The sequence below is a fragment of the Erpetoichthys calabaricus genome, chromosome 1, assembly GCF_900747795.2.
Source record: "Erpetoichthys calabaricus chromosome 1, fErpCal1.3, whole genome shotgun sequence".
NCBI classification, from domain to species: Eukaryota; Metazoa; Chordata; class Cladistia; order Polypteriformes; family Polypteridae; genus Erpetoichthys; species Erpetoichthys calabaricus.
The window spans coordinates 231,395,127-231,412,608 of NC_041394.2; the positions used below are offsets into that span (position 1 = coordinate 231,395,127).

Below are 17,482 nucleotides of genomic sequence, written 5' to 3' on the forward strand. Positions count from 1 at the left end.
AATGATTTTTCTTAAATACAGTGCACAAAACACCACACACTCCACAATCCACCAATAACAATAATCAATAATAATACAACAATAATCCTCCACTCCCAGCAGCTTCGTCACCCAACCTCCCAAATCCGGCTCCCCTTGCCGGGTCTCCAACAGTCCTTTATATATTCCATGACTCGGAAGTGCTTCTCCTCTTCTTCCGGGTCAAACGCCACATCATCCTTCCTCAAGCCTCCTGGAAGTGCTGTGGGTTTTCGTCCTCGTGACTCCGAAGTACTTCCGGGATGTAGGAGAAGTAGACGTCCCCAGGTCCTTTATGAACTCCCCCTGGCGGCACCCACGGCACCCAACAGGGCTGAGAAAATGGACTCCATGTCCCATGATGCCCTGCAGGAATCCGGGGTACATTTACCGTCCAGGGGAGCTGCCACCTAGCGTCCTGGGGGAGGCAGTGTCCTGGAAAGGCTGCCCTTCTCCACTCTTCCCGTTCTGAGACTTCCCGGCCGCATTGAGCTGCCAGCAGTATATCACAAGGGATAACATCTTAGATAAGCCTATCAACAACCTTTGAAGTTCATTTATAAATGCAGTTACTCTCATTAGTATTATTGCTATTGATCAAAAGAGAATAAAATTTGGTATAATTTAAACAGAACTCGGTCAGTATTCACAAATTTTAGAGTAGGGAAGCGTTTTATGAGGCTTTCTAGAGGAGTTTCCAGAAATTGTCCAAATCAAGATCATTCTATATAGGTTTTTGGTTGTTTCAGAAATAAAACAATTTAAAGTTCACGCAAAAAAGCATAAACCCTCATTTGTACTGATAATATGCATTTCAAAATTTATGAACTATAATATATAAATCCACGATATTGGTGGACTACCCCAATTAACTTTTCAACGAAAATTTTGCCAATATGCATAACAATGAATTTTTCAGAAACCTAAAAAATAAGAATGGATTTCTTATCGTTTTAATGATTTCATGCGAGTCTATGGTCCTAGCATTTCACTGAGTAGAAGTTCTCACATCTTTGTATTTGAATACAGTCAATACATATTTAAAAAACAAAATCAAGAGATGCTAGGGAAACTCGGTACGACCAAGTGAGGAGAAACATATCCCCATGCCTGTCCAATTTTCTTTTTTAAACAGGTCCAACTCCTCCACCACCTGTTTCTACCACAGGTAAGTTTTTTTTTTGTTTTTTTTACTTATCTAAGTAACATATCAAATTATATTGCACTTGAGAAGGAGAATAAACAAAACGAATATTGTGTAGCCCAGAGATTTCTTTAATCTAGCATTGTAAAGGAAGAAATGAATCAGTTGATTCAAGTTTAAGCAAGTTTTTGTTCTTCCCAGAAGAGAATAATAATAATAATAATGCATGATATTAAAAATATAATTCTCTTTAAAGGAACGACATCTTCAGCAGGCCCAACGACATCTGGTAAGAACTTTTCAAAGAGAATTTTGCCAATATGCATAATAATGAATTGTTTAGAAAACTAACAAATAAGAATGGATTTCTTATAATTTTAACGATTTCATGTGAGTCTATGGTTCTAGCATTTCACAGAGTAGAAATTCTCACATCTTAGTATATGAATACAGTCAATACATATTTAAAAAACACAATCAAGAGATACTAGGCAAAATCGGTACGACCAAGTGAGAAGAAACATTTCCCCATGCCTGCCCTATTTTCTTTTTTAAACAGGTCAAACTCCACCAACTCCTGTTTCTACGACAGGTAAGGTTTTTTTTTTTTTTAACTTAACTAAGTAACATGTCAAATTACAGTGCACTTGAGAAGGAGCATAATCAATGCGAATATTGTGTAGCCCAGAGATTTCTTTAATCTAGCATTGTAAAGGAAGAAATGAATCTGTTGATTCAACTTTAAGCAAGTTTTTGTTCTTCCCAGAAGAGAATAATAATAATAATTGAGGATATTAAAAATATAATTCTCTTTATAGGAACGACATCTTCAGCGGGTCCAACAACATCAGGTAAGAACTTTTAATGAAATGAATTGACTGTACAACACAGTTTTTTTGAAATAGATGACAAGAAATTGTCATATTTTAGCATAGGGAGTACCATTATCATGCTTTCTAGAGGAGTTTGAAGAAATTGAGCAAATGAGGATAAGCTTCAAGCAATTTTCTGTTGTTTTCCAAAAAGTTTAATAAAAATGCCAGAAAGTTAAAATATAACTCCCTTTTACAGGAGTGACTACTTCGACAAGCCCATCAACAACAGGTAAGATTCATTTCCAAAAGTAGTTTCCCTCAGATCTGTGGTATACTTGAAAAAGAGCAAATCCAGTTTATACTGTATATGATGAGGCAAAGATAATTGTGTCAAGAGGCTTTTGGGTGGATTTTTGAAAAGCACACCAGTTCAGTTCAACTTCAAGTGGTTGTTGTTTGAAAAAAGTTCATACTAATGCTCGCAGTAAGAATATAATTCTCATTTATAGGGTGTGGACGCTAGGGGCGCTGTTGCCCCGTGAAACCCAACAGACTCACGTCCAGGACACACGTATAAAAGCACTAAGAAGAATTTTTAATGATTTTTCTTAAATACAGTGCACAAAACACCACACACTCCACAATCCACCAATAACAATAATCAATAATAATACAACAATAATCCTCCACTCCCAGCAGCTTCGTCACCCAACCTCCCAAATCCGGCTCCCCTTGCTGGGTCTCCAACAGTCCTTTATATCTTCCATGACTCGGAAGTGCTTCTCCTCTTCTTCCGGGTCAAACGCCACATCATCCTTCCTCAAGCCTCCCGGAAGTGCTGTGGGTTTTCGTCCTCGTGACTCCGAAATACTTCCGGGATGTAGGAGAAGTAGACGTCCCCAGGTCCTTTATGAACTCCCCCTGGCGGCACCCACGGCACCCAACAGGGCTGAGAAAATGGACTCCATGTCCCATGATGCCCTGCAGGAATCCGGGGTACATTTACCGTCCAGGGGAGCTGCCACCTAGCGTCCTGGGGGAGGCAGTGTCCTGGAAAGGCTGCCCTTCTCCACTCTTCCCGTTCTGAGACTTCCCGGCCGCATTGAGCTGCCGGCCGTATATCACAAGGGATAACATCTTAGATAAGCCTATCAACAACCTTTGAAGTTCATTTATAAATGCACTTACTCTCCTTAGTATTATTGCTATTGATCAAAAGAGAATAAAATTTGGTATAATTTAAACAGAACTCGGTCAGTATTCACAACTTTTAGAGTAGGGAAGCGTTTTATGAGGCTTTCTAGAAGAGTTTCCAGAAATTGTCCAAATCAAGATCATTCTATATAGGTTTTTGGTTGTTTCAGAAATAAAAGAATTTAAAGTTCACGCCAAAAAGCATAAACCCTCATTTGTACTGATAATATGCATTTCAAAATTTATGAACTATAATATATAAATCCACGATATTGGTGGACTACCCCAATTAACTTTTCAACGAAAATTTTGCCAATATGCATAACAATGAATTTTTCAGAAACCTAACAAAAAAGAATGGATTTCTTATCATTTTAATGATTTCATGCAAGTCTATGGTCCTAGCATTTCACTGAGTAGAAGTTCTCACATCTTTGTATTTGAATACAGTCAATACATATTTAAAAAACAAAATCAAGAGATGCTAGGGAAACTCGGTACGACCAAGTGAGGAGAAACATATCCCCATGCCTGTCCAATTTTCTTTTTTAAACAGGTCCAACTCCTCCGCCACCTGTTTCTACCACAGGTAAGTTTTTTTTGTTTTTTTTTTACTTAACTAAGTAACATATCAAATTATATTGCACTTGAGAAGGAGAATAAACAAAACGAATATTGTGTAGCCCAGAGATTTCTTTAATCTAGCATTGTAAAGGAAGAAATGAATCAGTTGATTCAAGTTTAAGCAAGTTTTTGTTCTTCCCAGAAGAGAATAATAATAATAATAATGCATGATATTAAAAATATAATTCTCTTTAAAGGAACGACATCTTCAGCAAGCCCAACGACATCTGGTAAGAACTTTTCAAAGAGAATTTTGCCAATATGCATAATAATGAATTATTTAGAAAACTAACAAATAAGAATGGATTTCTTATAATTTTAACGATTTCATGTGAGTCTATGGTTCTAGCATTTCACAGAGTAGAAATTCTCACATCTTAGTATATGAATACAGTCAATACATATTTAAAAAACACAATCAAGAGATACTAGGCAAAATCGGTACGACCAAGTGAGAAGAAACATTTCCCCATGCCTGTCCAATTTTCTTTTTTAAACAGGTCAAACTCCACCAACTCCTGTTTCTACGACAGGTAAGGTTTTATTTTTTTTTAACTTAACTAAGTAACATGTCAAATTACAGTGCACTTGAGAAGGAGCATAATCAATGCGAATATTGTGTAGCCCAGAGATTTCTTTAATCTAGCATTGTAAAGGAAGAAATGAATCAGTTGATTCAACTTTAAGCAAGTTTTTGTTCTTCCCAGAAGAGAATAATAATAATAATTGAGGATATTAAAAATATAATTCTCTTTATAGGAACGACATCTTCAGCGGGTCCAACAACATCAGGTAAGAACTTTTAATGAAATGAATTGACTGTACAACACAGTTTTTTTGAAATAGATGACAAGAAATTGTCATATTTTAGCATAGGGAGTACCATTATCATGCTTTCTAGAGGAGTTTCAAGAAATTGAGCAAATGAGGATAAGCTTCAAGCAATTTTCTGTTGTTTTCCAAAAAGTTTAATAAAAATGCCAGAAAGTTAAAATATAACTCCCTTTTACAGGAGTGACTACTTCGACAAGCCCATCAACAACAGGTAAGATTCATTTCCAAAAGTAGTTTCCCTCAGATCTGTGGTATACTTGAAAAAGAGCAAATCCAGTTTATACTGTATATGATGAGGCAAAGATAATTGTGTCAAGAGGCTTTTGGGTGGATTTTCGAAAAGCACACCAGTTCAGTTCAACTTCAAGTGGTTGTTGTTTGAAAAAAGTTCATACTAATGCTCGCAGTAAGAATATAATTCTCATTTATAGGGTGTGGACGCTAGGGGCGCTGTTGCCCCGTGAAACCCAACAGACTCACGTCCAGGACACACGTATAAAAGCACTAAGAAGAATTTTTAATGATTTTTCTTAAATACAGTGCACAAAACACCACACACTCCACAATCCACCAAGAACAATAATCAATAATAATACAACAATAATCCTCCACTCCCAGCAGCTTCGTCACCCAACCTCCCAAATCCGGCTCCCCTTGCTGGGTCTCCAACAGTCCTTTATATCTTCCATGACTCGGAAGTGCTTCTCCTCTTCTTCCGGGTCAAACGCCACATCATCCTTCCTCAAGCCTCCCGGAAGTGCTGTGGGTTTTCGTCCTCGTGACTCCGAAGTACTTCCGGGATGTAGGAGAAGTAGACGTCCCCAGGTCCTTTATGAACTCCCCCTGGCGGCACCCACGGCACCCAACAGGGCTGAGAAAATGGACTCCATGTCCCATGATGCCCTGCAGGAATCCGGGGTACATTTACCGTCCAGGGGAGCTGCCACCTAGCGTCCTGGGGGAGGCAGTGTCCTGGAAAGGCTGCCCTTCTCCACTCTTCCCGTTCTGAGACTTCCCGGCCGCATTGAGCTGCTGGCCGTATATCACAAGGGATAACATCTTAGATAAGCCTATCAACAACCTTTGAAGTTCATTTATAAATGCACTTACTCTCCTTAGTATTATTGCTATTGATCAAAAGAGAATAAAATTTGGTATAATTTAAACAGAACTCGGTCAGTATTCACAAATTTTAGAGTAGGGAAGCGTTTTATGAGGCTTTCTAGAAGAGTTTCCAGAAATTGTCCAAGTCAAGATCATTCTATATAGGTTTTTGGTTGTTTCAGAAATAAAAGAATTTAAAGTTCACGCCAAAAAGCATAAACCCTCATTTGTACTGATAATATGCATTTCAAAATTTATGAACTATAATATATAAATCCACGATATTGGTGGACTACCCCAATTAAGTTTTCAACGAAAATTTTGCCAATATGCATAACACTGAATTTTTCAGAAACCTAACAAAAAAGAATGGATTTCTTATCATTTTAATGATTTCATGCAAGTCTATGGTCCTAGCATTTCACTGAGTAGAAGTTCTCACATCTTTGTATTTGAATACAGTCAATACATATTTAAAAAACAAAATCAAGAGATGCTAGGGAAACTCGGTACGACCAAGTGAGGAGAAACATATCCCCATGCCTGTCCAATTTTCTTTTTTAAACAGGTCCAACTCCTCCACCACCTGTTTCTACCACAGGTAAGTTTTTTTTTTGTTTTTTTTACTTATCTAAGTAACATATCAAATTATATTGCACTTGAGAAGGAGAATAAACAAAACGAATATTGTGTAGCCCAGAGATTTCTTTAATCTAGCATTGTAAAGGAAGAAATGAATCAGTTGATTCAAGTTTAAGCAAGTTTTTGTTCTTCCCAGAAGAGAATAATAATAATAATAATGCATGATATTAAAAATATAATTCTCTTTAAAGGAACGACATCTTCAGCAAGCCCAACGACATCTGGTAAGAACTTTTCAAAGAGAATTTTGCCAATATGCATAATAATGAATTATTTAGAAAACTAACAAATAAGAATGGATTTCTTATAATTTTAACGATTTCATGTGAGTCTATGGTTCTAGCATTTCACGGAGTAGAAATTCTCACATCTTAGTATATGAATACAGTCAATACATATTTAAAAAACACAATCAAGAGATACTAGGCAAAATCGGTACGACCAAGTGAGAAGAAACATTTCCCCATGCCTGCCCTATTTTCTTTTTTAAACAGGTCAAACTCCACCAACTCCTGTTTCTACGACAGGTAAGGTTTTTTTTTGTTTTTACTTAACTAAGTAACATGTCAAATTACAGTGCACTTGAGAAGGAGCATAATCAATGCGAATATTGTGTAGCCCAGAGATTTCTTTAATCTAGCATTGTAAAGGAAGAAATGAATCAGTTGATTGAACTTTAAGCAAGTTTTTGTTCTTCGCAGAAGAGAATAATAATAATAATTGAGGATATTAAAAATATAATTCTCTTTATAGGAACGACATCTTCAGCGAGTCCAACAACATCAGGTAAGAACTTTTAATGAAATGAATTGACTGTACAACACAATTTTTTTGAAATAGATGACAAGAAATTGTCATATTTTAGCATAGGGAGTACCTTTATCATGATTTCTAGAGGAGTTTCAAGAAATTGAGCAAATGAGGATAAGCTTCAAGCAATTTTCTGTTGTTTTCCAAAAAGTTTAATAAAAATGCCAGAAAGTTAAAATATGACTCCCTTTTACAGGAGTGACTACTTCGACAAGCCCATCAACAACAGGTAAGATTCATTTCCAAAAGTAGTTTCCGTCAGATCTGTGGTATACTTGAAAAAGAGCAAATCCAGTTTATACTGTATATGATGAGGCAAAGATAATTGTGTCAAGAGGCTTTTGGGTGGATTTTTGAAAAGCACACCAGTTCAGTTCAACTTCAAGTGGTTGTTGTTTGAGAAAAGTTCATACTAATGCTCGCAGTAAGAATATAATTCTCATTTATAGGGTGTGGACGCTAGGGGCGCTGTTGCCCCGTGAAACCCAACAGACAGACGTCCAGGACACACGTATAAAAGCACTAAGAAGAATTTTTAATGATTTTTCTTAAATACAGTGCACAAAACACCACACACTCCACAATCCACCAATAACAATAATCAATAATAATACAACAATAATCCTCCACTCCCAGCAGCTTCGTCACCCAACCTCCCAAATCCGGCTCCCCTTGCTGGGTCTCCAACAGTCCTTTATATCTTCCATGACTCGGAAGTGCTTCTCCTCTTCTTCCGGGTCAAACGCCACATCATCCTTCCTCAAGCCTCCCGGAAGTGCTGTGGGTTTTCGTCCTCGTGACTCCGAAATACTTCCGGGATGTAGGAGAAGTAGACGTCCCCAGGTCCTTTATGAACTCCCCCTGGCGGCACCCACGGCACCCAACAGGGCTGAGAAAATGGACTCCATGTCCCATGATGCTCTGCAGGAATCCGGAGTACATTTACCGTCCAGGGGAGCTGCCACCTAGCGTCCTGGGGGAGGCAGTGTCTTGGAAAGGCTACCCTTCTCCACTCTTCCCGTTCTGAGACTTCCCGGCCGCATTGAGCTGCCGGCCGTATATCACAAGAGATAACATCTTAGATAAGCCTATCAACAGCCTTTGAAGTTCATTGATAAATGCAGTTACTCTCATTAGTATTATTGCTATTGATCAACAGAGAATAAAATTTGGTATAATTTAAAGAGAACTCGGTCAGTATTTACAAATTTTAGAGTAGGGAAGCGTTTTATGAGGCTTTCTAGAGGAGTTTCCAGAAATTGTCCAAATCAAGATCATTCTATATAGGTTTTTTGTTGTTTCAGAAATAAAACAATTTGAAGTTCACTCAAAAAAGCATAAACCCTCATTTGTATTGATAATATGCATTACAAAATTTATGAACTATAATATATAAATCCACGATATTGGTGGACTACCCCAATTAACTTTTCAACGAAAATTTTGCCAATATGCATAACAATGAATTTTTCAGAAACCTAAAAAATAAGAATGGATTTCTTATCGTTTTAATGATTTCATGCGAGTATGGTCCTAGCATTTCACTGAGTAGAAGTTCTCACATCTTTGTATTTGAATACAGTCAATACATATTTAAAAAACAAAATCAAGAGATGCTAGGGAAACTCGGTACGACCAAGTGAGGAGAAACGTATCCCCATGCCTGTCCAATTTTCTTTTTTAAACAGGTCCAACTCCTCCACCACCTGTTTCTACGACAGGTAAGTTTTTTTTGTTTTTTTTTACTTATCTAAGTAACATATCAAATTATATTGCACTTGAGAAGGAGAATAAACAAAACGAATATTGTGTAGCCCAGAGATTTCTTTAATCTAGCATTGTAAAGGAAGAAATGAATCAGTTGATTCAAGTTTAAGCAAGTTTTTGTTCTTCCCAGAAGAGAATAATAATAATAATAATGCATGATATTAAAAATATAATTCTCTTTAAAGGAACGACATCTTCAGCAGGCCCAACGACATCTGGTAAGAACTTTTCAAAGAGAATTTTGCCAATATGCATAATAATGAATTGTTTAGAAAACTAACAAATAAGAATGGATTTCTTATAATTTTAACGATTTCATGTGAGTCTATGGTTCTAGCATTTCACAGAGTAGAAATTCTCACATCTTAGTATATGAATACAGTCAATACATATTTAAAAAACACAATCAAGAGATACTAGGCAAAATCGGTACGACCAAGTGAGAAGAAACATTTCCCCATGCCTGCCCTATTTTCTTTTTTAAACAGGTCAAACTCCACCAACTCCTGTTTCTACGACAGGTAAGGTTTTTTTTTTTTTTAACTTAACTAAGTAACATGTCAAATTACAGTGCACTTGAGAAGGAGCATAATCAATGCGAATATTGTGTAGCCCAGAGATTTCTTTAATCTAGCATTGTAAAGGAAGAAATGAATCAGTTGATTCAACTTTAAGCAAGTTTTTGTTCTTCCCAGAAGAGAATAATAATAACTAGCAAACCCGCGGTGTAACATACGCCGCATAATTATGTATTGATGGGTGAACACTTGCTGAATGACACAGTTGTCCAAATGGGTTGGGTTTGTGGATACCACTGTGAGTGAATGAGCCCCACCTCTGTCTCAGCAGCACGTGAGCCTCCCCAGCCCCCCCCCCTCTCTCTCTCTCTCTCAGCAGCACGCCCAGCCCCCCCCTCTCTCTCTCTCTCTCAGCAGCACGCGAGCCTCCCTAGACCCCCCTCTCTCTCAGCAGCACGTGAGCCTCCCCAGCCCCCCCTCTCTCTCTCAGCAGCACGCAGCCTCCCCAGCCCCCGCTCTCTCTCTCAGCAGCACGCGAGCCTCCCCAGCCCCCCCCCTCTCTCTCTCTCAGCAGCACGCGAGCCTCCCCAGCCCCCCGCTCTCTCTCTCAGCAGCACGCGAGCCTCCCAAGCCCCCCCTCTCTCTCTCAGCAGCACGCGAGCCTCCCCAGCCCCCCCCTCTCTCTCAGCAGCATGCGAGCCCCCTCCCCCTCTCTCAGCAGCACACGAGCCTCCCCATCCCCCCCCTCTCTCAGTAGCACATGAGTTTCCCCAGCCCCCCCTCTCTCTGTCTCAGCAGCACGCGACCCTCCCCAGCCCCCCCCCTCTCTCTCTCTCTCAGCAGCACGCAGCCTCCCCAGCCCCCCCTCTCTCTCAGCAGCACGTGAGCCCCCTCCCCCTCTCTCAGCAGCACGCGAGCCTCCCCAGCCCCCCATCTCTCTCTCAGCAGGCGAGCCTCCCCAGCCCCCCCTCTCTCTCTCTCTCAGCAGCACGCAGTCTCCCCAGCCCCCCCCCTCTCAGCAGCACGCAGCCACCCCAGCCCCCCCTCTCTCTCAGCAGCACGCGAGCCTCCCCAGCCCCCCCCCCTCTCTCAGCAGCACGCCCTCAGCAGCACGCAGCCTCCCCAGCCCCCCCTCTCTCTCTCTCTCAGCAGCACACAGCCTCCCCAGCCCCCCCCCTCTCTCTCTCTCTCTCAGCAGTATGCAGCCACCCCAGCCCCCCTCTCTCTCAGCAGCACGCGAGCCTCCCCAGCCCCCCCCCCCTCTCTCAGCAGCACGCCCTCAGCAGCACGCAGCCTCCCCAGCCCCCCTCTCTCTCTCTCTCAGCAGCACACAGCCTCCCCAGCCCCCCCCCTCTCTCTCTCTCTCTCAGCAGCACGCGAGCCCCCCCCCCCTCTCTCAGCAGCACGCGAGCCTCCACAGCCCCTCCCTCTCCCTCTCAGCAGCATCCGAGCCTCCCCAGCCCCCCCCCCTCTCCCTCTCAGCAGCACGCGAGCCTCCCCAGCCCCCCTCCCCCTCTCTCTCAGCAGCACGCGTGCCCCCACCCCCTCTGTCTCTCTGCTTCGGGCATTTCTCCCCTGTGCAGTGTGTGAGCGAGTGAGGAGAGAGAGAAAGCCGGTACGTTACAGTGAGCGAGAGCAGGCTCGAAGGCAATGTGTTCCTGTGGTATAGCGGGTCCATAGCACCTCTTCAAAAGGCCATTTTTAATCAGGCGACTGACAGTAGTGGAGTCAAGCACAGAGAAGGTCAGCTGCAGAGAGAGCGTCTCGACTGTTGCAGGGCCTGAAGCAGGTGAGATGCTAATGAAAAAGAGGCACAGGGCTTATTGGTTTTTTAAGACTTCTTCCTTCATTGTGTTTTAACTTCAGTTTTAAAGGATTGCGCGGCTCTCTCTTGCGCTGACTGTGTGTGCCTATGTCTCTCTCTGGCGTTGCCTCTCTGTGTGTGCGTGCGCACCCCTCTGTCTCTCTGGCGCTTACTGTGTGTGCGCGGCTCTCTCTCTCTGGCGCTGCCTCTGTGTGAACCAAGGTTCCACTGAGGTTGACTAATGAAAAGTCAACGTGGCTCAGAGCTGCAAGTGTACTGTGGCACAGACAAACAGAAATGACGGCATGTTTCCCTTGGCTTCGCGTCCGAGTTGGTGGGCGTGGCTCTGTGATTCTTTCGTCGTATCCAATGGTCTAAGAGTTGGTGGGCGTGGCTCCTTCCTGCGTGCGCCATTGGTGTCTTACTTGTCGGCGGTTTAGTGAATCCACGCCCCTTCCAGCGTGCTTTCCATGGTCGGCTACTTATCTTCTGGCTTAGTGAATTATATATATAGATAATGCATGATATTAAAATTATAATTCTCTTTTTAAAGGAACAACATCTTCAGCAGGCCCAACAACATCAGGTAAGAACTTTTAATGAAATGAATTGACTGTACAACACAGTTTTTTTGAAATAGATGACAAGAAATTATCATATTTTAGCATAGGGAGTACCTTTTTCATGCTTTCTAGAGGAGTTTAAAGAAATTGAGCAAATGAGGATATGCTTCAAGCAATTTTGTGTTGTTTTCCAAAAAGTTTAATAAAAATGCCAGAAAGTTAAAATATAACTCCCTTTTACAGGAGTGACTACTTTGACAAGCCCATCAACAACCGGTAAGATTAATTTCCAAAAGCAGTTTCCCTCACATCTGTGGTATACTTGAAAAAGAGCAAAGCCAGTTTATACTGTATATGATGAGGCAAAGATGATTGTGTCAAGAGGCTTTTGGATGGATTTTCGAGAAGCACACCAGTTCAGTTCAACTTCAAGTGGTTGTTGTTTGAGGAAAGTTTATACTAATGCACGCAGTAAGAATATACAAGTTTAATTTGTTCCATGACCGAGCTCGTGAATCAAAATGCTCTTTTCTCAAATTAATTTTCCCCATTGAATGAATTGAAATGCCATTAATCCGTTCTGGACCCCCAAAGAACACTGCAATTTTTTTGTTTCATGTTTTTAAATAAGAAAAATGTACTTATAAATAACGAGTATTGTATAAAAACACAATACAATAGAATGTACTGCAATAAACTGGTTTTATTAAGTACAGTACAGTATAATGTACAGCATTTACCTTGGAGATCAGACGAGTTGAACATGCTGACGGAGGTGGTGGAGAATGGCTGAACTGAATAACTGAATGTTATTCACTGATTTTTGCCCCTTTCGCCACACCTTCCTCACTTTCATCTGCAGGGGTTTTTGAAAAAAACCTGTCCATTGAGGTCTGTTTCATCCTCCCTTTCAGGATGTTTCTAAAATGCGTCATGCAAGTGTCATTAAATAGTGCATTCGCGCACACAGTTGAAACTTTTTCTGGGTGGTTCTTTTAAATAAATTCTGAAAGTTTCTCCCACATTCCCAACATTTCCTTTATCTTACTTGTCGAGTCAACTTCCTCTGCCTTCTCCGCGTCACTTATTTCCTGCAAAACCTCTGTGTTCTGCTGCATCTGTAGCTCCTTTAGCTCCTCCGTTGTCAGTTCCTTAGAGTGATCCTCGATGAGCTCATTGATGTCACCTTCATCCATGTCCAGGATTGCTGGGGGATGTATACAGTACTTCGGCCGCTATTATTCCTGGAAAAGTTAATCCTCAGCTGCCTTCATATCCTCGCTCGCTGACTCACCATGCCTGACAACGGAGTGATTGGCGGTCCTCTTTTTAAAATTCTCGAACCAGCACCGACTGGCTTTAAACGGCTCAACCGATGCCAAGTCTGTCAAAGTCCCTGGGGTCTGCTGCTGCAAATCAGCGTAAATCGCTCGTGCCTTCTCAATAGCGTCCATCACGATATCTCCTGTGAGCTTCTTCTCCATCAACCACACAATCAGCAGCTTCTCCATATTTTCATGGATAGATGTCCGCTGTTTAGAAATGATTTTAACTCCCTTGGCTGGCATTATAGCCTTTATCGACTCCTTCTGCTTCAGTATGGTGCAGATTGTAGAAGTGCTACGCTTGTACTGCTTCGCCAAATCGACTACACGCATACCTTGCTCATGTTTTTCTATAATTTCTTCCTTTAATTCAATGCACATCATCCACTTCTTCTCTGCACTGTCCTTCACACTCACTTTCTTTGGACCCATAGTTGGAAAAAGGAAGTTTTGCAAAATAACTGCGAGCACAACACTGAAGCCTCCACTGCGAGCTAACTGCTTAAAGTGAATGAGTGAGACACAGGATGTTGCGGCATTCACTGTGGCGAGCTGTACGAACTAGCGGTGGGGTGGGGTATCTGAAGCTGGCTCATAACCCAAATTTTAGCTCTCAACTCAAAGCAAAAAATCAGCCAAGAGACTGCTCGTATCTCAAAAAACTCGTTAGTTGGGACAGTCGTAAGTCAAGGTATCACTGTATTAATAATTTGTCTCAATTTGTTATGTTTTTGTTTGTGATTATTGTTCCATCTGCATCTTTTGCTGCGTGCTGAGTCATGGTGGTACAGTAATTAACACTGCCACCTCACAACACAGATCACATTTTTGGCCACAATAATTGGTCCTGTAAAATTGGTAAATGCTTCCCTAGTCTTCTAGACCATTATAATACACTCAAAACTAGCTTCTCCTTCCTCATTTACTTCATTGGATTTTCGTGGAGATCAGTGAAATTCTCAAATATTTCCACGATTTCACTGAACTCACAGCAAAGCTCATGAAGTTTTAAAAGCTTGCTTATCTTTCTTCATTTGTTGTGGGTGAAGATCACCTATCGTTTTTTCTTTGGTGTGCTTTCATTGGCCAACATTGCTCAGAATTGAAGGCTGTGAGTGATACTAGAGAGGGACGTTGTATGTGCCACTAGACTATCACGGGGTGCAGTCTCTCTGGATCTGTTTAGATGTGATAGGCAGAGTGCTGACAACAAGGGCAAGTACACATACAGGCACAGCCAACACACAAGGCACTCTATGATAATTAAACAGAGGTTCAAGTGTTTTAAAGTAGCAGTGCTACTGTAACACTGATTAACCCCTACTAATAATGAGACATTCTGTAGAAAGGAATAATAATAAGATTTCTAATTTCACTATAAGGGACTGAGGATGTCTTTAAAGAAATGTAACAAGAGCTAAAGAGCAACATCTAATCAACTTTCAATAATAAAAAACCTAATTCATAAAATTAAAATGCAGAATAATAATGGTGTTGGAAAATGAGACAAGATCTCCTGTAATATGACTAACTAAACAAAGTTAAACTCGGATATAAACAGTAGCCACCGGGGTCCAGCAGGTTGGTAGGTAAACACACTTCCATGCAATATCAATGTCAGCATTTTTGTATTAACAAAACTAGTTTACTATCCACAGATTGAAAATGTATTCACTATGGAATGAACGTTTTGTCACCAATAAAAACAAGGGCCAATATGTATTTTTTTGGAATAAGAAATGTTACATGTAAATCTTGATGTTAAGTATAAAACCTAGATGCTATTATTATGAAGATGTGCACAATCTACCTAACTCCTCTTCCATCTGCCCTGGGTCTTCTCCAGGTGGGCTGACTCTGATACACACCCTGTGCGAGGTGACCCAGGCAATCCTCACTGCATGCTCAGAACATTTCAGCTGGCTTATCAAGACTTAAGGTGGCATTAAAACAATCTGTTTGTATTCTAGTAACACAACCAGAACTGTGTGAAGTTAAAATGTCAAATGAAACATTCAGAAATGGAACATGCTTTGGACAATTTCAAGTGGGATCGTGTGAAGGCCAATGTCTGTCTAAGTCAAGGTATTGATTTGTTTTTTAAATTTTTCTTTAATCAATATTTAATTGCCATTGGGTTCTAAATTGATTAAGTGTAAACAGCACAATGTACATAGCCAGTGTTACCTGTAAGTCATATGCAAATTTGAACTAAAATGAAAGCTTTTTGATTGCTGTGAAAACTGTTATGGTGCAAAATGTTTTCCCCTCTGTTAGTTAGAAAAGATAAAAAGTATTAACTGACGGTAACGTCTATATCATACTGCAGATATCAACGTTCATATTTACCACTATCACAAACTGTTTAAGATAAATTGAATTTGGATGGACTTGTTCATTTTACAACTTAATCTGTATTTAAAAAAACAATTACCTTCAGGATTTAAATCACATTTTTTATTTTTTCTTGTGTCTAGTGTTTCACTTTCTTCTGGAAAAATTACCTCCATGTGTAAGTGCTGCCAGGCTCTTAACACCGAGGAGAGAACTGTGAGCTTAAGCTGCCCTCCAAATTCCAGGGCATCTCGGCAGTTTACGTACACTTTCATCAAAAGCTGTTCCTGTTCACTGTGCTCCGAGATTATGGCTTCTTAAAAACCAAATGACTCCAGGCATTCATTTGTCAAACAATTATTATCTAAAGGGTATCGGTGGTCCTTAATATCAGCTAATGCTTTTATTGGCTATGGTGATATCTGCAATATGTAAAACTATAATATCTAAAATATGGAGCTAGCCTGTGAGCAATCTTAGATGGTGTGTCTTTTAGAATAACGTTCTCTTAGTCTTTTGTTCTCAAATCAAGTAATTGAATCAAATTTAGAAACAATCCGAAATCAGTAAGATAAAACAATATAATATCATTATGTTTTTGAAAATATTTGTTATTTGTTAAATATATTAAGGAATGCATGCAGTTAAAATCTACTTTATTAAAAAAATTATGCTTTAATTATTTGTTATATTTAGAATGTAAAGAATGTAGGGAAAAGAGGGCCTGCAAACTTTATGTATTCCTGGATAATCTTTCAATTACTCACAAACAATTTTTATATATCATTTGAAATTTGAAGAAAATGTGTTTGCCATTGATTGAATATAAATAAAACTTTTTACAGTACAGTAAATAATTGGTGCTTGTGATTTCTGAATAATTAAAAAATATCATAACAGTTGTTATTACGATATACCTGAAAAAGGAAACTGTAGGCTTTCAAGCATTTAGTTTTTCACCTTGTTCTGAGAAAGCAAAATCAAAGAAGAAACAGCACTTTTTACTTGGCAACTGCTTAGCTCAAGATAGTGTCCATCATTAACATACGGTATATTGTGCTAGCTGACCCGGTCAATCCTTCCAGGGAGGTCTCCCATCTCTGGACCTGGTAAGGCAATACACTGTTTGAGACTCTGGAGCAAACCTGTGCTTCAGTCCTCCTAATGACTGAGTTCCCCAACTATCACTACCTCTCTCTTTCTGGGAACTGGTTTTAAGATTACTGTTGGGTCTCCTCATGCCTGCCTACCACCTCAGAATCATGTCCACAACGATTGATGCACCTGGACCGAGTGCACCCTTTACCTTGCGTCTTGTGACAGTGACCCACCTATCTCTACCTTTCTGTCTCTACCCTACTAAAATATGAAAAACGTTTCTGTTTTAACAATGTGTTTACACAGATTATTGTAGAAACAGAATGCACATGAAATGCATGTGTTCCAAATAACGATCTATTATTTCCACTCTAAAACTCCAGCACTTCACTCCAAGATAATCAATCAAGGCGTGAGCTGGGAGAACATTGTGCATGTTCTGCAGCTGTGGGGGGATGGAATAGTAGGCTGCTTGCTGTTTGTCTTTATCTGCACATTTACAGGACAAAAGATGCTGACGGAGAGGTGCGAACAGATTTAAGGTGGGCTGAATCTGGAGTTTTTTCGTAGGCTCTGGTAATTCTAGTGTTAAAGGATACCTGGGTCAGGTCCATCAATTCTCTACTGAAACACAGCCCAGCCAACTCCTCCTCCAGTTCAGTGACCCTGATCTCGAGGTGCTGGATCAGCTGGCATCTTCTGCAGATGTAGCCCACATAGAAGACTGGCTCCACCAAGCCATCATCTAAAAAGTCCAACATCCAACAGGACTTGCATTGCACTGGTCTCATGATTAAAATTTGACTTTGGATTACTAAAATTAAATGATTTAGCTGATCGATCTACTATACTGTTACTGTCCAGCTTCTGACCCCTTAAGCTCCTGTA

At 40.4% G+C, this 17,482-nt stretch overlaps 1 protein-coding gene and 1 long non-coding RNA gene across 2 annotated transcripts in view; both read left to right on the forward strand.

The window, feature by feature from the left end:
- LOC114645232 (uncharacterized) overlaps positions 1-16,353 on the forward strand; it is a 38,611-nt gene extending 22,258 nt beyond the window's left edge. The window contains exons 13-20 of the mRNA XM_051928718.1: positions 1,419-1,451; positions 1,722-1,754; positions 7,129-7,161; positions 7,382-7,414; positions 11,828-11,860; positions 12,081-12,113; positions 15,133-15,247; positions 15,640-16,353. Of these exons, the coding sequence (XP_051784678.1) occupies positions 1,419-1,451; positions 1,722-1,754; positions 7,129-7,161; positions 7,382-7,414; positions 11,828-11,860; positions 12,081-12,113; positions 15,133-15,247; positions 15,640-15,817 (491 nt within the window). The 3' untranslated portion in view covers positions 15,818-16,353. The remainder of the gene's footprint in view (positions 1-1,418; positions 1,452-1,721; positions 1,755-7,128; positions 7,162-7,381; positions 7,415-11,827; positions 11,861-12,080; positions 12,114-15,132; positions 15,248-15,639) is intronic.
- Positions 4,316-6,312, forward strand: LOC127526210 (uncharacterized). Its single transcript, XR_007933847.1, has 4 exons — positions 4,316-4,328; positions 4,555-4,587; positions 4,808-4,840; positions 6,302-6,312. It is a non-coding gene; the product is annotated as an uncharacterized LOC127526210 (long non-coding RNA).
- Positions 16,354-17,482: the final 1,129 nt, after the last annotated feature.